The sequence below is a fragment of the Melanostigma gelatinosum genome (genome assembly GCF_949748355.1).
Source record: "Melanostigma gelatinosum genome assembly, chromosome: 9".
Taxonomy (NCBI): domain Eukaryota; kingdom Metazoa; phylum Chordata; class Actinopteri; order Perciformes; family Zoarcidae; genus Melanostigma; species Melanostigma gelatinosum.
In genome coordinates this window covers 23,360,493-23,381,606 of record NC_136642.1, presented here as the reverse complement: position 1 = coordinate 23,381,606, position 21,114 = coordinate 23,360,493, and the positions used below count along the sequence as shown (strand labels likewise).

Genomic DNA, 21,114 nt, shown 5'->3' with positions numbered 1-21,114 from the left:
TACAGCTTAGGGACGTGTACCCCATGCTGAAGTCTGAGTTTGATACAGGCAAAAATCAGTTCTAGATAATCTAGAGGGATTTTTTTCACGTGGTCTTATTGTAGGCCTTGTCCACAATGTGTGTGCATAATCTGGGGGTTCTAGGACCCATATTTGAGAAGTTATGGCCATTCTTGCATATGGCAAAAAATAAGCGAATAAGGCCCCAATTAAGCCCAATTAAGCCCTTTGTGGGTGTTTTTGGGGACCTTAACTTCCAGCTATGAGGCCCAGATTATAGGTGTGTAATGGTGACGAGGCCCTCTTTGAAGCAGAAAAGGATTTAAAACCCTACCCCTTTTTAAAGTATAAAAATATTGAGAAAAGACTGGTAAAATCTGGATTTTGACCACTTTTTAATATTGGTCAATTTCGAAACACTTGTAAATGGCCTTCTTTGATGAAATTCACATATGATGGACAATACAGGACCCTCTTCAAGGTTCAATTGAATTCAAGTCGTTAGCATGCTGCTACCGGAAGTTAGCTTTCCCAAGGGTCTACAGATATCTCGCTTTAGATCCTGCATCACCTTATCACAGACGACTGATTTATGCAAAAATCAGGCAGTTCCAACCTTTCACTACGATTTAATGGCCCGTTTCTCACTTGCCAAAACAGGCCGAAAGATGAGGTCATATGCCTCAATTTTGACCTTTGGGGCTGTTTTTGGGAACCTTAACTTGCAGCTACGACCTCTAGATTTGGATCATTTAACCTACACGACCCTCTCTTCATTCACAAAAACAATCTATTCCTCTATCTTGCTTTAAAGTATTTTTAATGAATTAAAAGACTCTTAATGATGTGTACATGTTGCTGTTTCTGTTGGGTGCAATACAAACACTTGTAACTGGCTTATCATTCCATAATTGCCATATGATGGACATAAGAGGACCCTCTTCAAGGTGAAATTGGATTCAAGCCGTTAGCATGCTGCTACCGGAAGTTAGCTTTCCCAAGGGTCTACAGATATCTTGCTTTAGATCCTGCATCAGCTTATCACAGGCGACTGATTTATGCAAAAATCAGGCACTTCCAACCTTTCACTGCGATTTAATGGCCCGTTTCTCACTTGCCAAAACAGGCCGAAAGATGAGGTCATATGCCTCAATTTTGACCTTTGGGGCTGTTTTTGGGGACCTTAACTTGCAGCTACGAGCCCCAGATTATAGGTGTGTAATGGTGACGAGCCCCTCTTTGAAGGAGAAAAGGAATCAAATCTCTACTTTGAATTAAAGTGGACATTTTGAGAGAAAAGACTGTTGAAGGCCATGTCGGAACATAAGTGTCATCTGGGTAGAGACATCCATAGTTCACTATGGGAAAAGTGTTTGGAATGTCCCATTGAGTTTCATACCATTTAACGATGGGGCAAAGATGGAATGACTGTGAAAATGTCAGGGTCCTAGCCCATTGTTTTATGGGGTAATTAGGCCAAATAACTTTAAAATTAAGAAAAATGCCATACATTACTACGGGAAAAGTGTACCGAATTTCCTATTGATTTTCATACCACGTGGTTTGTGGCCAAGGGCCGACTGACTGTGAAAATTTCAGCGTGCTAGCCCATTGCTTTCTAGGTGTATTAACTGAACGTCTATTTAAGCCAAATAAATGCAAAATGCCATGAATCACTATGGGAAAACTGTACACAATTTCCCATTGATATTCACACCATTTCATCTTGGGGCAGAGGTTGACTTAATCTGAAAATTTCAGCCTCCTAGCCCATTGTTTTCTAGGTGTCTTTAGGCAGAATTGAGTCAAAAGGCCGTAATTTCTACGTGTACGGAGTTTACCATAGCAGAAAGTGTACCATCGCAGAAAGCGTATGGAATTTCCCCTTGATTTTCATACCACATGGTCATTGGCCAAAGGTCGACTGACTGATAAACTTTCAGGGTCCTAGCCAATTGCCTTCTATGGGAATTTGGGCCGAGTTCGGTGAGAAATCCATAATTCACTATGGGAAAAGTCTTTGGAATTTCCCCTTGATTTTCATACCACATGGTCATTGGCCAAAGGTCGACTGACGGTTCAATTTTCAGGGTCCTAGCTCATTGCTTTCTATGGGAATTTGGGCCGAGTTCGGTGAGAAATCCATTATTCACTATGGGAAAATTGTTTGTAATTTCCCCTTGATTTTCATACCACATGGTCATTGGCCAAAGGTCGACTGACGGTTCAATTTTCATGGTCCTAGCCCATTGTTTTCTATGGGAATTTGGGCCGAGTTCGGTGAGAAATCCATTATTCACTATGGGAAAAGTGTTTGTAATTTCCCCTTGATTTTCATACCACATGGTCATTGGCCAAAGGTCGACTGACGGTTCAATTTTCATGGTCCTAGCCCATTGCTTTCTATGGGAATTTGGGCCATTTCGGATTGAGAACAAAGGTCAGTTTTCACTCTTTGGTTTCGGCGGGAGATTTTTTCCGGCCCCTAAAAACACAAATCAATGACATTTTTGACATGTAATTGACAATTCTTGGACAAAATTGAACACTCTACTGGGATTGATTGGTTTTGTAGCATTAGCACGTTGCTAACATAAGATAGCTTTCCAGAGGGTCTGCAGGTTCTATTGCACCATTTTCACATTCACGTCATCAAGGGGAATGTTGTCATGCAATCGCCCATCAAATTCAATCATGTTGTGAGAAGTTATGACAAGTTGAAGGATGGCCGTTTGGGTAATCACTTTCCATTCATTTTATCCTTCAAAATGCCCCATTCAAATGTAGGCCAACTGACCCTCTTCCCGCGCAGGCATGCTAAGTGCTAGGGAGTCCCATCCAACTTGAATGTGCCTCATTGGGGCCTGTCTACAACATATTAAAAAAGCAGGGCTCTGACATATTCAGAAGTAAAAATTGGTCTGATCTCATCAAGAGTACGACAGGGTGTACAGCTTAGGGACGTGTACCCCATGCTGAAGTCTGAGTTTGATACAGGCAAAAATCAGTTCTAGATAATCTAGAGGGATTTTTTTCACGTGGTCTTATTGTAGGCCTTGTCCACAATGTGTGTGCATAATCTGGGGGTTCTAGGACCCATATTTGATAAGTTATGGCCATTCTTGCATATGGCAAAAAATAAGCGAATAAGGCCCCAATTAAGCCCAATTAAGCCCTTTGTGGGTGTTTTTGGGGACCTTAACTTCCAGCTATGAGGCCCAGATTATAGGTGTGTAATGGTGACGAGGCCCTCTTTGAAGCAGAAAAGGATTTAAAACCCTACCCCTTTTTAAAGTATAAATATATTGAGAAAAGACTGGTAAAATCTGGATTTTGACCACTTTTTAATATTGGTCAATTTTGAAACACTTGTAAATGGCCTTCTTTGATGAAATTCACATATGATGGACAATACAGGACCCTCTTCAAGGTTCAATTGAATTCAAGTCGTTAGCATGCTGCTACCGGAAGTTAGCTTTCCCAAGGGTCTACAGATATCTCGCTTTAGCTCCTGCATCACCTTATCACAGACGACTGATTTATGCAAAATTCAGGCAGTTCCAACCTTTCACTACGATTTAATGGCCCGTTTCTCACTTGCCAAAACAGGCCAAAAGATGAGGTCATATGACTCAATTTTGACCTTTGGGGCTGTTTTTGGGAACCTTAACTTGCAGCTACGACCTCTAGATTTGGATTATTTAACCTACACGACCCTCTCTTCATTAACAAAAACAATCTATTCCTCTATCTTGCTTTAAAGTATTTTTAATGAATTAAAAGACTCTTAATGATGTGTACATGTTGCTGTTTCTGTTGGGTGCAATAAAAACACTTGTAACTGGCTTATCATTCCATAATTGACATATGATGGACATAAGAGGACCCTCTTCAAGGTGAAATTGGATTCAAGTCGTTAGCATGCTGCTACCGGAAGTTAGCTTTCCCAAGGGTCTACAGATATCTCGCTTTAGATCCTGCATCAGCTTATCACAGGCGACTGATTTATGCAAAAATCAGGCACTTCCAACCTTTCACTACGATTCAATGGCCCGTTTCTCACTTGCCAAAACAGGCCGAAAAATGAGTTCATATGCCTCAATTATGACCTTTGGGGCTGTTTTGGGGAACCTTAACTTGCAGCTACGACCTCTAGATTTGGATTATTTAACCTACACAACCCTCTCTTAATTCACAAAAACAATCTATTCCTCTATCTTGCTTTAAAGTATTTTTAATGAATTAAAAGACTCTTAATGATGTGTACATGTTGCTGTTTCTGTTGGGTGCAATAAAAACACTTGTAACTGGCTTATCATTCCATAATTGACATATGATGGACATAAGAGGACCCTCTTCAAGGTGAAATTGGATTCAAGTCGTTAGCATGCTGCTACCGGAAGTTAGCTTTCCCAAGGGTCTACAGATATCTCGCTTTAGATCCTGCATCAGCTTATCACAGGCGACTGATTTATGCAAAAATCAGGCACTTCCAACCTTTCACTGCGATTTAATGGCCCGTTTCTCACTTGCCAAAACAGGCCGAAAGATGAGGTCATATGCCTCAATTTTGACCTTTGTGTTTGGGGACCTTATCTTGCAGCTATGACAGCTAAATTTGGGGGAATTCATATTCACAAGCCCATCTTTAAAGGGGAAAAGGAATCAAATCTCTACTTTGAATTAAAGTGTACATTTTCAGAGAAAAGACTGTTGAAGGCCATATCATCCTTATGACTCAGAAAGGGACATTTCACCTACAATTGACTGGGGTCTCGTTTAGTCCAAAAATCCCAACCCGATCGGCCCTTCTGTTCCCAGACCTCCCAAACAATATCTGGAGTAGGCTCTGGGCTAGGAGGTTGACACTTATGAGGGGGCATACCTGGGAACAGCCAAACAGGTGTGCAAAGTTTCAAGCAAATCGGATGACTTTAATTGTTGGGCAAATTCAATGAAATTGCCTCTTTGCCTGAGATACCAAATTTCACAATTTGAGGGGCTAGCCCCACCATACTTGGTGTGTGTGTTCATATGAAGCCACAGACCCAGTGTACCAAATTTGGTGGCTGTAGCACATTTAGATCAAATTGCACAAGTACATTTCATGTCACCCAACACCATACTGCCTGAATGGCAACTTTTGTCCCAAAAATATTGTTCCGCTACAATTTAACGCTGATCCAAGATATCTACGTTTGAGGGCGAGATATTGAACGGTTGAAGAGATATGGCAGTTTAAAATGTCAATCCTGAAGTCTGCGGAGGTGGCCCTCGGATGTCCCTTTCGGTCTGATTCGTCCCCCCAAATGGCCCGATTTGACCCATTCGGCCCCCCAAATGCCCCTTTGTGTCCCCGGTGACATGGGGCCTATTCTGCCATTCCGGGGACATTTCCCCTAATGTCCCTTTGTGTCCCCGGTGACATGGGGCCTATTCTGCCATTCCGGGGACATTTCCCCTAATGTCCCTTTGTAGGCCAAATGGCCCACAAATCCAAGCCCAAATGGCATAAAGTGTCCCTACAGGCTTTGGGGACAACCGGGACGATAAGTGCCAATAGGGTTGGGATTTTTGGCATAAACGAGAGCCCCATCAAATGTAGTCGGAATGACACTTTTCCAGATATAAGGGTATTTGTCTTTGTAAAAGGGCCGTTCCGACTACATTTGATGGAGCTCTCATGTAGGCCGCATGTCCCACAATTAGTGCCATTTGGGAGCTTATCCTTAGAACTCAGAAAGGGACGTTCCACCTACATTTGACTGGGGTCTCGTTTAGTCCAGAAATCCCAGCCCGATTGGCCCTTCTGTTCCCAGACGTCCCTTACAATATCTAGAGTAGGCTCTGGGCTAGGAGGTTGACACTTATGAGGGGGCATACCTGGGAACAGCCAAACAGGTGTGCAAACTTTCAACCAAATCGGATGACTTTGATTTTTGGGCAAATTCAATGACATTGCCTCAGTTTGCCTGAGATACCAAAATTTCACAATTTGAGGGGCTAGCCCCACCAAACTTGGTGTGTGTGTTCATATGAAGCCACAGACCCTGTGTACCAAATCTGGTGGCTGTAGCACATTTAGATCTAATTGCACCATATATGGTGATGAAAAAGGGCCGTCCCGACTACATTTGATAGGGCTCTCATGTAGGCTGCATGTCCCACAAATCCAAGCCCGAATGGCATAAAGTGTCCCTACAGGCTTTGGGGACACCCGGGACGATAAGTGCCACTTGGGTTGGGATTTTTGGCATAAACGAGAGCCCCATCAAATGTAGTCGGAATGACACTTTTCCAGATATAAGGGTATTTGTCTTTGTAAAAGGGCCGTTCCGACTACATTTGATGGAGCTCTCATGTAGGCCGCATGTCCCACAATTAGTGCCATTTGGGAGCTTATCCTTAGAACTCAGAAAGGGACGTTCCACCTACATTTGACTGGGGTCTCGTTTAGTCCAAAAATCCCAGCCCGATCGGCCCTTCTGTTCCCAGACGTCCCATACAATATCTAGAGTAGGCTCTGGGCTAGGAGGTTGACACTTATGAGGGGGCATACCTGGGAACAGCCAAACAGGTGTGCAAACTTTCAACCAAATCGGATGACTTTGATTTTTGGGCAAATTCAATGACATTGCCTCAGTTTGCCTGAGATACCAAAATTTCACAATTTGAGGGGCTAGCCCCACCAAACTTGGTGTGTGTGTTCATATGAAGCCACAGACCCTGTGTACCAAATCTGGTGGCTGTAGGACATTTAGATCCAATTGCACCATATATGGTGACGAAAAAGGGCCGTCCCGACTACATTTGATGGGGCTCTCATGTAGGCCGCATGTCCCTCAATTAGTGCCATTTGGGAGCTTATCCTTCTGACTCAGAAAGGGACGTTCCACCTACATTTGACTGGGGTCTCGTTTAGTCCAAAAATCCCAACCCGATCGGCCCTTCTGATCCCAGACCTCCCAAACAATATCTGGAGTAGGCTCTGGGCTAGGAGGTTGACACTTATGAGGGGGCATACCTGGGAACAGCCAAACAGGTGTGCAAACTTTCAACCAAATCGGATGACTTTGATTTTTGGGCAAATTCAATGACATTGCCTCAGTTTGCCTGAGATACCAAAATTTCACAATTTGAGGGGCTAGCCCCACCAAACTTGGTGTGTGTGTTCATATGAAGCCACAGACCCTGTGTACCAAATCTGGTGGCTGTAGCACATTTAGATCTAATTGCACCATATATGGTGATGAAAAAGGGCCGTCCCGACTACATTTGATAGGGCTCTCATGTAGGCTGCATGTCCCACAAATCCAAGCCCGAATGGCATAAAGTGTCCCTACAGGCTTTGGGGACACCCGGGACGATAAGTGCCACTTGGGTTGGGATTTTTGGCATAAACGAGAGCCCCATCAAATGTAGTCGGAATGACACTTTTCCAGATATAAGGGTATTTGTCTTTGTAAAAGGGCCGTTCCGACTACATTTGATGGAGCTCTCATGTAGGCCGCATGTCCCACAATTAGTGCCATTTGGGAGCTTATCCTTAGAACTCAGAAAGGGACGTTCCACCTACATTTGACTGGGGTCTCGTTTAGTCCAAAAATCCCAGCCCGATCGGCCCTTCTGTTCCCAGACGTCCCATACAATATCTAGAGTAGGCTCTGGGCTAGGAGGTTGACACTTATGAGGGGGCATACCTGGGAACAGCCAAACAGGTGTGCAAACTTTCAACCAAATCGGATGACTTTGATTTTTGGGCAAATTCAATGACATTGCCTCAGTTTGCCTGAGATACCAAAATTTCACAATTTGAGGGGCTAGCCCCACCAAACTTGGTGTGTGTGTTCATATGAAGCCACAGACCCTGTGTACCAAATCTGGTGGCTGTAGGACATTTAGATCCAATTGCACCATATATGGTGACGAAAAAGGGCCGTCCCGACTACATTTGATGGGGCTCTCATGTAGGCCGCATGTCCCTCAATTAGTGCCATTTGGGAGCTTATCCTTCTGACTCAGAAAGGGACGTTCCACCTACATTTGACTGGGGTCTCGTTTAGTCCAAAAATCCCAACCCGATCGGCCCTTCTGTTCCCAGACCTCCCAAACAATATCTGGAGTAGGCTCTGGGCTAGGAGGTTGACACTTATGAGGGGGCATACCTGGGAACAGCCAAACAGGTGTGCAAACTTTCAACCAAATCGGATGACTTTGATTTTTGGGCAAATTCAATGACATTGCCTCAGTTTGCCTGAGATACCAAAATTTCACAATTTGAGGGGCTAGCCCCACCAAACTTGGTGTGTGTGTTCATATGAAGCCACAGGCCCTGTGTACCAAATCTGGTGGCTGTAGCACATTTAGATCCAATTGCACCATATATGGTGACAAAAAAGGGCCGTCCCGACTACATATGATAGGGCTCTCATGTAGGCTGCATGTCCCACAAATCCAAGCCCGAATGGCATAAAGTGTCCCTACAGGCTTTGGGGACACCCGGGACGATAAGTGCCACTTGGGTTGGGATTTTTGGCATAAACGAGAGCCCCATCAAATGTAGTCGGAATGACACTTTTCCAGTTATAAGGGTATTTGTCTTTGTAAAAGGGCCGTTCCGACTACATTTGATGGGGCTCTCATGTAGGCCGCATGTCCCACAATTTGTGCCATTTGGGAGCTTATCCTTAGAACTCAGAAAGGGACGTTCCACCTACATTTGACTGGGGTCTCGTTTAGTCCAAAAATCCCAACCCGATCGGCCCTTCTGTTCCCAGACGTCCCATACAATATCTAGAGTAGGCTCTGGGCTAGGAGGTTGACACTTATGAGGGGGCATACCTGGGAACAGCCAAACAGGTGTGCAAACTTTCAACCAAATCGGATGACTTTGATTTTTGGGCAAATTCAATGACATTGCCTCAGTTTGCCTGAGATACCAAAATTTCACAATTTGAGGGGCTAGCCCCACCAAATTTGGTGTGTGTGTTCATATGAAGCCACAGACCCTGTGTACCAAATCTGGTGGCTGTAGCACATTTAGATCTAATTGCACCATATATGGTGACGAAAAAGGGCCGTCCCGACTACATATGATAGGACTCTCATGTAGGCTGCATGTCCCACATATCCAAGCCTGAATGGCATAAAGTGTCCCTACAGGCTTTGGGGAACCCCGGGACCACTAGTGCCATTCGGGTTGGGATTTTTGGCATAAACGAGAGCCCCATCAAATGTAGTTGGAATGACACTTTTCCAGTTATATGGGTATTTGTCTTTGTAAAAGGGCCGTCCCGACTACATTTGATGGGGCTCTCATGTAGGCCGGATGTCCCTCAATTAGTGCCATTTGGGAGCTTATCCTTCTGACTCAGAAAGGGACATTTCACCTACATTTGACTGGGGTCTCGTTTAGTCCAAAAATCCCAACCCGATCGGCCCTTCTGTTCCCAGACGTCCCATACAATATCTAGAGTAGGCTCTGGGCTAGGAGGTTGACACTTATGAGGGGGCATACCTGGGAACAGCCAAACAGGTGTGCAAACTTTCAACCAAATCGGATGACTTTGATTTTTGAGCAAATTCAATGACATTGCCTCAGTTTGCCTGAGATACCAAATTTCACAATTTGAGGGGCTAGCCCCACCATACTTGGTGTGTGTGTTCATATGAAGCCACAGACCCAGTGTACCAAATTTGGTGGCTGTAGCACATTTAGATCAAATTGCACAAGTACATTTCATGTCACCCAACACCATACTGCCTGAATGGCAACTTTTGTCCCAAAAATATTGTTCCGCTACAATTTAACGCTGATCCAAGATATCTACGTTTGAGGGCGAGATATTGAACGGTTGAAGAGATATGGCAGTTTAAAATGTCAATCCTGAAGTCTGCGGAGGTGGCCCTCGAATGTCCCTTTCGGTCTGATTCGTCCCCCCAAATGGCCCGATTTGACCCATTCGGCCCCCCAAATGCCCCTTTGTGTCCCCGGTGACATGGGGCCTATTCTGCCATTCCGGGGACAGGCCCCCCTAATGTCCCTTTGTGTCCCCGGTGACATGGGGCCTATTCTGCCATTCCGGGGACATTTCCCCTAATGTCCCTTTGTAGGCCAAATGGCCCACAAATCCAAGCCCGAATGGCATAAAGTGTCCCTACAGGCTTTGGGGACAACCGGGACGATAAGTGCCAATAGGGTTGGGATTTTTGGCATAAACGAGAGCCCCATAAAATGTAGTCGGAATGACACTTTTCCAGATATAAGGGTATTTGTCTTTGTAAAAGGGCCGTTCCGACTACATTTGATGGAGCTCTCATGTAGGCCGCATGTCCCACAATTAGTGCCATTTGGGAGCTTATCCTTAGAACTCAGAAAGGGACGTTCCACCTACATTTGACTGGGGTCTCGTTTAGTCCAAAAATCCCAACCCGATCGGCCCTTCTGTTCCCAGACGTCCCAAACAATATCTAGAGTAGGCTCTGGGCTAGGAGGTTGACACTTATGAGGGGGCATACCTGGGAACAGCCAAACAGGTGTGCAAACTTTCAAGTAAATCGGATGACTTTAATTTTTGGGCAAATTCAATGACATTGCCTCACTTTGCCTGAGACACCAACATTTCACAATTTGAGGGGCTAGCCCCACCAAACTTGGTGTGTGTGTTCATATGAAGCCCCAGACACTGTCTACCAAATGTAGTGGCTGTAGAACATTTAGATCAAATTGCACAAGTGCATTTCATGTCATCCAACACCATACTGCCCGAATGGCAACTTTTGTCCCAGAAATATTGTTCCGGTACAATTTAACGCTGATCCAAGATATCTACGTTTGAGGGCGAGATATTGAACGGTTGAAGAGATATGGCAGTTTAAAATGTCAATCCTGAAGTCTGCGGAGGTGGCCCTCGAATGTCCCTTTCGGTCCGATTCGTCCCCCCACATGGCCCAATTTGACCCATTCGGCCCCCCGAATGTCCCTTTGTGTCCCCGGTGACATGGGGCCTATTCTGCCATTCCGGGAACATTTCCCGTAATGTCCCTTTGTAGGCCAAATGGCCCACAAATCCAAGCCCGAATGGCATAAAGTGTCCCTACAGGCTTTGGGGACAACCGGGACGATAAGTGCCAATAGGGTTGGGATTTTTGGCATAAACGAGAGCCCCATCAAATGTAGTCGGAATGACACTTTTCCAGATATAAGGGTATTTGTCTTTGTAAAAGGGCTGTTCCGACTACATTTGATGGAGCTCTCATGTAGGCCGCATGTCCCACAATTAGTGCCATTTGGGAGCTTATCCTTAGAACTCAGAAAGGGACGTTCCACCTACATTTGACTGGGGTCTCGTTTAGTCCGAAAATCCCAACCCGATCGGCCCTTCTGTTCCCAGACGTCCCAAACAATATCTAGAGTAGGCTCTGGGCTAGGAGGCTGAAACGTATGAGGGGGCATACGTGGGAACAGCCAAACAGGTGTGCAAAGTTTCAACCAAATCGGATGACTTTAATTTTTGGGCAAATTCAATGACATTGCCTCACTTTGCCTGAGACACCAACATTTCACAATTTGAGGGGCTAGCCCCACCAAACTTGGTGTGTGTGTTCATATGAAGCCACAGACCCTGTGTACCAAATCTGGTGGCTGTAGCACATTTAGATCCAATTGCACCATATATGGTGACGAAAAAGGGCCGTCCCGACTACATATGATAGGGCTCTCATGTAGGCTGCATGTCCCACAAATCCAAGCCCGAATGGCATAAAGTGTCCCTACAGGCTTTGGGGACACCCGGGATGATGAGTGCCAATTGGGTTGGGATTTTTGGCATAAACGAGAGCCCCATCAAATGTAGTCGGAATGACACTTTTCCAGATATAAGGGTATTTGTCTTTGTAAAAGGGCCATTCCGACTACATTTGATGGAGATCTCATGTAGGCCGCATGTCCCACAATTAGTGCCATTTGGGAGCTTATCCTTAGAACTCAGAAAGGGACGTTCCACCTACATTTGACTGGGGTCTCGTTTAGTCCAAATATCCCAACCCGATCGGCCCTTCTGTTCCCAGACCTCCCAAACAATATCTGGAGTAGGCTCTGGGCTAGGAGGTTGACACTTATGAGGGGGCATACCTGGGAACAGCCAAACAGGTGTGCAAACTTTCAACCAAATCGGATGACTTTGATTTTTGGGCAAATTCAATGACATTGCCTCAGTTTGCCTGAGATACCAAAATTTCACAATTTGAGGGGCTAGCCCCACCAAACTTGGTGTGTGTGTTCATATGAAGCCACAGGCCCTGTGTACCAAATTTGGTGGCTGTAGCACATTTAGATCCAATTGCACCATATATGGTGACAAAAAAGGGCCGTCCCGACTACATATGATAGGGCTCTCATGTAGGCTGCATGTCCCACAAATCCAAGCCCGAATGGCATAAAGTGTCCCTACAGGCTTTGGGGACACCCGGGACGATAAGTGCCACTTGGGTTGGGATTTTTGGCATAAACGAGAGCCCCATCAAATGTAGTTGGAATGACACTTTTCCAGTTATAAGGGTATTTGTCTTTGTAAAAGGGCCGTCCCGACTACATATGATAGGGCTCTCATGTAGGCTGCATGTCCCACATATCCAAGCCCGAATGGCATAAAGTGTCCCTACAGGCTTTGGGGGAACCCCGGGACCATTAGTGCCATTCGGGTTGGGATTTTTGGCATAAACGAGAGCCCCATCAAATGTAGTTGGAATGACACTTTTCCAGTTATATGGGTATTTGTCTTTGTAAAAGGGCCGTCCCGACTACATTTGATGGGGCTCTCATGTAGGCCGCATGTCCCACAATTAGTGCCATTTGGGAGCTTATCCTTCTGACTCAGAAAGGGACGTTCCACCTACATTTGACTGGGGTCTCGTTTAGTCCAAAAATCCCAACCCGATCGGCCCTTCTGTTCCCAGACGTCCCAAACAATATCTAGAGTAGGCTCTGGGCTAGGAGGTTGACACTTATGAGGGGGCATACCTGGGAACAGCCAAACAGGTGTGCAAACTTTCAACCAAATCGGATGACTTTGATTTTTGGGCAAATTCAATGACATTGCCTCAGTTTGCCTGAGATACCAAAATTTCACAATTTGAGGGGCTAGCCCCACCAAACTTGGTGTGTGTGTTCATATGAAGCCACAGACCCTGTGTACCAAATCTGGTGGCTATAGCACATTTAGATCCAATTGCACCATATATGGTGACGAAAAAGGGCCGTCCCGACTACATATGATAGGGCTCTCATGTAGGCTGCATGTCCCACAAATCCAAGCCCGAATGGCATAAAGTGTCCCTACAGGCTTGGGGGACACCCGGGACGATAAGTGCCACTTGGGTTGGGATTTTTGGCATAAACGAGAGCCCCATCAAATGTAGTCGGAATGACACTTTTCCAGATATAAGGGTATTTGTCTTTGTAAAAGGGCCGTTCCGACTACATTTGATGGAGCTCTCATGTAGGCCGCATGTCCCACAATTAGTGCCATTTGGGAGCTTATCCTTAGAACTCAGAAAGGGACGTTCCACCTACATTTGACTGGGGTCTCGTTTAGTCCAAAAATCCCAACCCGATCGGCCCTTCTGTTCCCAGACGTCCCATACAATATCTAGAGTAGGCTCTGGGCTAGGAGGTTGACACTTATGAGGGGGCATACCTGGGAACAGCCAAACAGGTGTGCAAACTTTCAACCAAATCGGATGACTTTGATTTTTGGGCAAATTCAATGACATTGCCTCAGTTTGCCTGAGATACCAAAATTTCACAATTTGAGGGGCTAGCCCCACCAAACTTGGTGTGTGTGTTCATATGAAGCCACAGACCCTGTGTACCAAATCTGGTGGCTGTAGCACATTTAGATCCAATTGCACCATATATGGTGACAAAAAAGGGCCGTCCCGACTACATATGATAGGGCTCTCATGTAGGCTGCATGTCCCACAAATCCAAGCCCGAATGGCATAAAGTGTCCCTACAGGCTTTCGGGACACCCGGGACGGTAAGTGCCACTTGGGTTGGGATTTTTGGCATAAACGTGAGCCCCATCAAATGTAGTTGGAATGACACTTTTCCAGTTATGAGGGTATTTGTCTTTGTAAAAGGGCCGTCCCGACTACATATGATAGGGCTCTCATGTAGGCTGCATGTCCCACAAATCCAAGCCCGAATGGCATAAAGTGTCCCTACAGGCTTTCGGGACACCCGGGACGGTAAGTGCCACTTGGGTTGGGATTTTTGGCATAAACGTGAGCCCCATCAAATGTAGTTGGAATGACACTTTTCCAGTTATGAGGGTATTTGTCTTTGTAACAAGGCCATCCCGACTACATATGATAGGGCTCTCATGTAGGCTGCATGTCCCACAAATCCAAGCCTGAATGGCATAAAGTGTCCCTACAGGCTTTAGGGAACCCCGGGACCATTAGTGCCATTCGGGTTGGGATTTTTGGCATAAACGAGAGCCCCATCAAATGTAGTTGGAATGACACTTTTCCAGTTATATGGGTATTTGTCTTTGTAAAAGGGCCGTCCCGACTACATTTGATGGGGCTCTCATGTAGGCCGGATGTCCCTCAATTAGTGCCATTTGGGAGCTTATCCTTCTGACTCAGAAAGGGACATTTCACCTACATTTGACTGGGGTCTCGTTTAGTCCAAAAATCCCAACCCGATCGGCCCTTCTGTTCACAGACGTCCCATACAATATCTAGAGTAGGCTCTGGGCTAGGAGGTTGACACTTATGAGGGGGCATACCTGGGAACAGCCAAACAGGTGTGCAAACTTTCAACCAAATCGGATGACTTTGATTTTTGAGCAAATTCAATGACATTGCCTCAGTTTGCCTGAGATACCAAATTTCACAATTTGAGGGGCTAGCCCCACCATACTTGGTGTGTGTGTTCATATGAAGCCACAGACCCAGTGTACCAAATTTGGTGGCTGTAGCACATTTAGATCAAATTGCACAAGTACATTTCATGTCACCCAACACCATACTGCCTGAATGGCAACTTTTGTCCCAAAAATATTGTTCCGCTACAATTTAACGCTGATCCAAGATATCTACGTTTGAGGGCGAGATATTGAACGGTTGAAGAGATATGGCAGTTTAAAATGTCAATCCTGAAGTCTGCGGAGGTGGCCCTCGAATGTCCCTTTCGGTCTGATTCGTCCCCCCAAATGGCCCGATTTGACCCATTCGGCCCCCCAAATGCCCCTTTGTGTCCCCGGTGACATGGGGCCTATTCTGCCATTCCGGGGACAGGCCCCCCTAATGTCCCTTTGTGTCCCCGGTGACATGGGGCCTATTCTGCCATTCCGGGGACATTTCCCCTAATGTCCCTTTGTAGGCCAAATGGCCCGTCCCGAATGGCAGTTTTGTTCCCAAATCAGTTTTGGGCGTTTGCCCCCTGGTGGTCGCAAACCATAAAGGGACATTCGGGCACATGGGTCAAAAACTTTGGAAAATCATAACTCGCTGACCGGAGGTCCCAAGGGAACGCCGTTCCCCCACCTGAGACCTGCCACCCTGCCCTACGGGACGAGCACCCCTCCCGATTTTTAGCGGCACTCCTTCGGTCCGTTAGGTCGGGGACAAAAAGGGCCGATTTTATCCTTCTCGCTAATACAATTGTACTCAGACTGTCCCGGAGTGACCTAAGGCCGGTAAGGACAACATGTTTGTATCGGATTGGAGGAAGGAAATGGCAAAGTAATGACTTTCTGCAGGTTGGTTAGGCTAGTCCTTAGATGGGTGTTTAGCATGCCACTTGCCTCGCGTTTGCAGGCAGCTGTTTCCTGTTTGATTTAGAGTCCCTCAATGACTCACTTGTTCCCTCAGTATGCAGATGAGCCGAGTTGAGAGCAATGCCCTTGTTCTTTTCCCTGTGCCTCCTCACAGTGTAATTTGTCTTGACATATCCAGGGAGGGTGACGGGATGTAAGGTGAGGAAAATGTCTCATTTTTTCGCTAAGGTAAACAACCACAATTCCCAACGGTGAGAGCTGAAACCTGCTCTCATGCACCGCTGCATTGTTTCGCCTACGTGACAAGAGCACTTCAGCATTATAGGCTTGACTATTGATTCGTTAATTATATCAGTGATCTTTGCTGTCAACTGCACTGTTAATCTGATGTTTTATTTTAGATTGGATCTATGATTAGTTTGTTCTTAACCTTTTGTCATTTCTTCTTTTCTCGTCCTTGCTTTCTCCTCCTGCTCTATCCTCCCCTGCTCTATCCTTCCCCTTTCCATCTGTGGTCACCCTTCTTCTGCCTCCTCTTTCTTCCTTTCCCAAATTGTTGTCCAGTGGCGGATGTCTCGTCTCCTCCCACTGAGGTCGGAGGCCAGCTGGAGACGGGAGGTGGGTCCGCGGCAGCAGTGATGCGGGCTTCGGTGGCAGGCTGCAGGATGAGCGTGGGTGCGCTCCTTAACGGGCTGCTGGTTTCCGTTGTCGCAGCACTGCTTTGGAAGTATTCCAAGCTGAGTGAGCACGCCGCCCTGCTGGAGGAAGAGCTGCACATGACACGGCAGTCCCAGGAGATCTCGCATGCCCACATCGACTACCACGTCGCCCTGCAGGCCCTTCAGGAACACGGCACCCGCATGGTCTGCACCGGCAAGATGCACACCGACCGCGTCTGCCGCTTTGACTACCTCTGCTACTGCTCCGAGGCAGAGGAGTTTGTGTTCTTCCACTCCAATTCCTCTGTCATGCTGCCAAACCTGGGGTCGAGGCGCTTCCAACCTGCTCTGTTGGACTTGTCGTCAGTAGAGGATCACAACACCCAGTACTTCAACTTTTTAGAGCTCCCGGCTGCTGCTTTGAAGTTTATGCCTAAGCCTGTGTTCGTACCAGATGTGACTCTGATCCTAAACCGGTTTAATCCAGACAACCTAATGCACGTGTTCCATGATGACCTGATCCCAGCCTTCTACACTATGAAACAGTATTCGGACTTAGATGATGAGGCGCGTTTGGTTTTTATGGAGGGCTGGAGCGAAGGCCCACACTTTGACCTCTACCGACTTCTCAGCAGCAAGCAGCCACTGCTCAAAGAGCAGCTTAAGAACTTTGGCAAGCTCATGTGTTTCACTAAATCTTACGTTGGCCTGTCCAAGATGACCACCTGGTACCAGTACGGTTTTGTTCAACCACAGGGGCCCAAGGCCAACATGTTGGTCTCAGGAAATGAGATCAGACAGTTTGCGAGGGCTCTGATGGAGAAAATGAACATCACAACAAATGTGGAGAAGGAGAAGGATGGAGGGAGTGCCGAAGATGAGAAAGACAGAAAGGATGATTACGTCGTCGTGTTCAGTCGCTCAACAACAAGGCTGATACTGAATGAGGCGGAGCTAATCATGGCGCTGGCCCAGGAGTTCCAGATGAGAGTGGTCACAGTGTCCCTAGAGGAACAGCCTTTCCCCAGTATCGTCCAGGTGATCAGCGGCGCTTCTGTGTTGGTCAGTATGCATGGCGCTCAGCTCATTACCTCACTCTTCCTCCCCAGAGGAGCTGCTGTGGTGGAGCTGTTCCCCTTTGCTGTGAACCCAGAGCAGTACACCCCGTATAAAACCCTCGCCACCCTTCCAGGCATGGACCTTCACTATATCTCCTGGAGGAACACTAAGGAGGAGAACACCATCACCCACCCAGACAGACCCTGGGAGCAAGGGGGCATCGCTCACTTGGAGAAGGAGGAGCAGGAGCGTATACTGGAGAGCAGAGATGTCCCCAGGCACCTGTGCTGCCGCAACCCAGAGTGGCTCTTCCGAATCTACCAGGACACTTTGGTGGACATCCCTTCCTTCCTGGAAGCCCTTAAAGAGGGCTTGAAGACAAAGCCCAGCGTGAAGAAGTCAAAGCCGGCCAGCACAGTCCACCCGGGCCGGGTCAGACAACCCCAGTGTCAGACCTCGGTACAAACCACCAACGAGGCTAAACTCACAGTCTCCTGGCAGATCCCGTGGAATCTGAAATACTTGAAGGTGAGAGAGGTGAAGTACGAAGTGTGGATCCAGGAGCAGGGAGAGAACACCTACATGCCTTATATCCTCCCCCAGCAGAACTACACCTTTTCAGAGAACATTAAGCCCTTCACCACCTACCTGGTGTGGGTCAGGTGTCTCTTCAACAAGAACCTCTTGGGCCCCTTTGCAGACGTTCTCATGTGCAGGACCTAGTGCCAACACCTCGCCAGTTTGTTTTACACAAAAGGTTGAGTCATGCTTGTTCCAGACAATCAAATTGGAACAGTGGAGTGTTTGATTACAGTTTGTCCAGTGGGAGTTGGCAAATGTGATATAGCATACCTTTACAATCCTCGAGCAGGCTGCTGAGCTCTTGCACAGTCATGTTCCTTGGCCAGCACAGGCGACACAGAGTCGAAGTGCAAAATACTTGAACCACAGGGTCAGAACTCAACGGCAACAGCCCTTAATGAATGGAAAGTATACTGTACCCATGAAAGAAAGAAAGTGCTAAACCACGTCTCTACCGAAAAACAAATCAGCAGATTTATTTATGTGCAAATGATATATAACATGTTTTTTGTTAGTATTAGTCGAAACACTTGTTCTTTACCCTTTACAGTATGCAATATAGCTTTTCTGTGGAGAGCAAGAAAGATTTTTCTGACTTGTCCAATGTTGACCGTGTCCGTGATACCTGTGTGGCAGAGTTCACTTACCAGTTGTTTAATACACCGTTATTTGCAGAACCTAGCCAAAACCAAAGCAACATTTTTCCGTCATTCTTGCCATATTACTTTGTCCTGTTCTGGATCGCTCATACTTCTAATGTTTGCTAAGATTTATACAGTTGTAAAACTCGTCTCTGCAGACATCGTGAAGGATTTGAGTGAAACAAGTGTCTAGCGAGAGTTCTCATGAATGCCGCCGTGATCAAAGAGACGTGTCATTTCATTTTATGGAGCTTGTGACTAAAAAGAGCCTGTTTTTAAACGGCGCTGTCTTTAGTTTGTTCCCTTACATGTCATAAATATAACGGCACACAAGTGTTTATTTCCCACAGTGCCCAGCCACAAATAATTAACATCCATTTTACTGCATATATAAATGATTTTTCTCTAATTGGCACGAATTACAACTGTAAGAATTATAATTTCTGTGGATAGTGAATCCATTACTTCAGGCTATAATTAGTGCAGCAGCTGGAAAGTCTGATCACACGGCAGTTTCAATAAGATAACAAGGTATGTTGCTGCGTACCTTTCCACTACCGTGTGTGAAACTCCATTAATTACAATGAAATTCCCAACTGAGTTTCTCTTTACTTTCTTTAAAGGTCTTTGTAGCTGTTAAGAAGACTGTTGAATTTTAGATTGAAACAACCGACATCCAAGGGTGGCTGTTGAAGTTGTTGTTTTTTTTGTACCATGTTTGTAATGAAGTGCTGCTTGTTGGTAGCTAGACTGCAGCAATGTGTTGATTCGTTGAGACACTTGAATTGGAGGTGTTAGATTGTGGTAGAAGAGCTGTAGCAAGAGATGGTTTATGGAACTGAAAGTTAAACGAAACACTGCCACCAACATATTGTGTGATATTGTGCCATTGTTACGGAGATGTTGTGTACTTTCTCCTGGACTTAATAATCAGCGTGTTCTCACTCCCAACTCATCCAACTACGGCGCTCCACGTACGCCTCTAGGTCAGATGACTGAGCATCAGTGGCAGCATATTGAGTTTTGAGGGCCTAATACTGTGTTTCCTGCAGTATTTTGTGAGACTGGTGGGTGCACCTCCGATCCTCTAGATTGGTACCGGGGGCACACTCACCATACATGGTAAACAAGATGGGGTGTGATCACTAAGTCCACAGTCCCGGAAGGTGGCGAGGTCCTGGCGAAAGGAGTTGCGAGTCACCTTCACCGCCTTTCCAAGCCAACCATGCCGGCCCAAACCTTGAGAAGTCTACAAATATTTTCCGTTCATGATGAAACTGGCAATCCTACCTAGTCTGTGGCGGGCTGAATGTCAGATCACTTTGATTTTATTTGAATTTGGCTACACAATGGTGGATAGGGATTGGATAAAGGTCCAACCTGTTAGAAGGAAGAGAAGTTACCTCTTAATTACCAGAACACATGAAAGTGGGGGGACAAAGAGTTTAAAGAACTTATCTAAACCCAAACCAGGAATTCCATTCCTAGCCAAGTACTTTTGTTAACCACTTGTTGAAGTCTATCGGACTACCCTGCATGTGGAAAGCTGACACTTACTAGGGAAACAAAAGGTTTCAAGCACACTGCAGTGTTTAAAACCTTTGTGAAGTGGTCCTGACCAAGCTTCAGGAGTTGACGAGTTGGGAGTCAGAACGTGTTGCTATGAAGCAATCCTCTAAACATCTCATTGCCCTCTGTTGTTGACTGCCGGCCACGATGAAGGTCTTTTCCTTTTCCTGAGATCTTAAATCCTTTTTTCTCAGTTTTTCACTTCCCTGATGTATTTTTTTTCTGAAGCTCTCAAATGCAGTTCTGTTTGCAAATGCATGTTTTAAGAGATTATTTTGAGCCATTGTTGTGTGTGCAGGATGTGATGGATTAGACATGTATGTTTTTGTATTGTTGGTTAGATTTGTGTGTGGCCCTGTCCCACCTCAGTGGAGACATCGTCCTGTATGTGCTAAGTGAAATGAGACAAGTCTCTGTTTTCTACTTTAGCAAATAGTTGGAGTTTCTTTTTCAGTAACTGTGATTGAATAAAGAAGCTCATTTCCTACAGTATCTGTTTTGTTTTCAGCCATTTTTATCAACTCTATAATTTCAACAATGCTTTACCCGAGACCATATATTGATCAGAAAGAAAGCTGAATAAGAAAGCAGTCTGAAGGAGGAAATGAGTCAAAAGGTCTCTCTTGAGACAACAGTAGGACTATCTATAACTAATTATATTGTTTTAAAAATGTATGACCAAAGGATTCATTTTGGGAAATGTACTCATTTGTTTTCTTGCAGACAGTTAGACGACAAGATTCATAACACTCGTATGTATGAAGTGAAGACAGCAGCTAGTTAGCTTAGCATAGGGCTAAAGGTGAACGCAGGGGA

At 45.8% G+C, this 21,114-nt stretch overlaps 1 protein-coding gene across 1 annotated transcript in view; it reads left to right on the top strand.

Annotated features, from left to right (window-relative positions):
• pomgnt2 (protein O-linked mannose N-acetylglucosaminyltransferase 2 (beta 1,4-)) overlaps positions 1-20,790 on the top strand; it is a 33,605-nt gene extending 12,815 nt beyond the window's left edge. The window contains exon 2 of the mRNA XM_079274871.1: positions 16,353-20,790. Coding sequence (XP_079130997.1) covers positions 16,427-18,229 — 1,803 coding nt within the window. The 5' untranslated portion in view covers positions 16,353-16,426 and the 3' untranslated portion in view covers positions 18,230-20,790. The remainder of the gene's footprint in view (positions 1-16,352) is intronic.
• Positions 20,791-21,114: the final 324 nt, after the last annotated feature.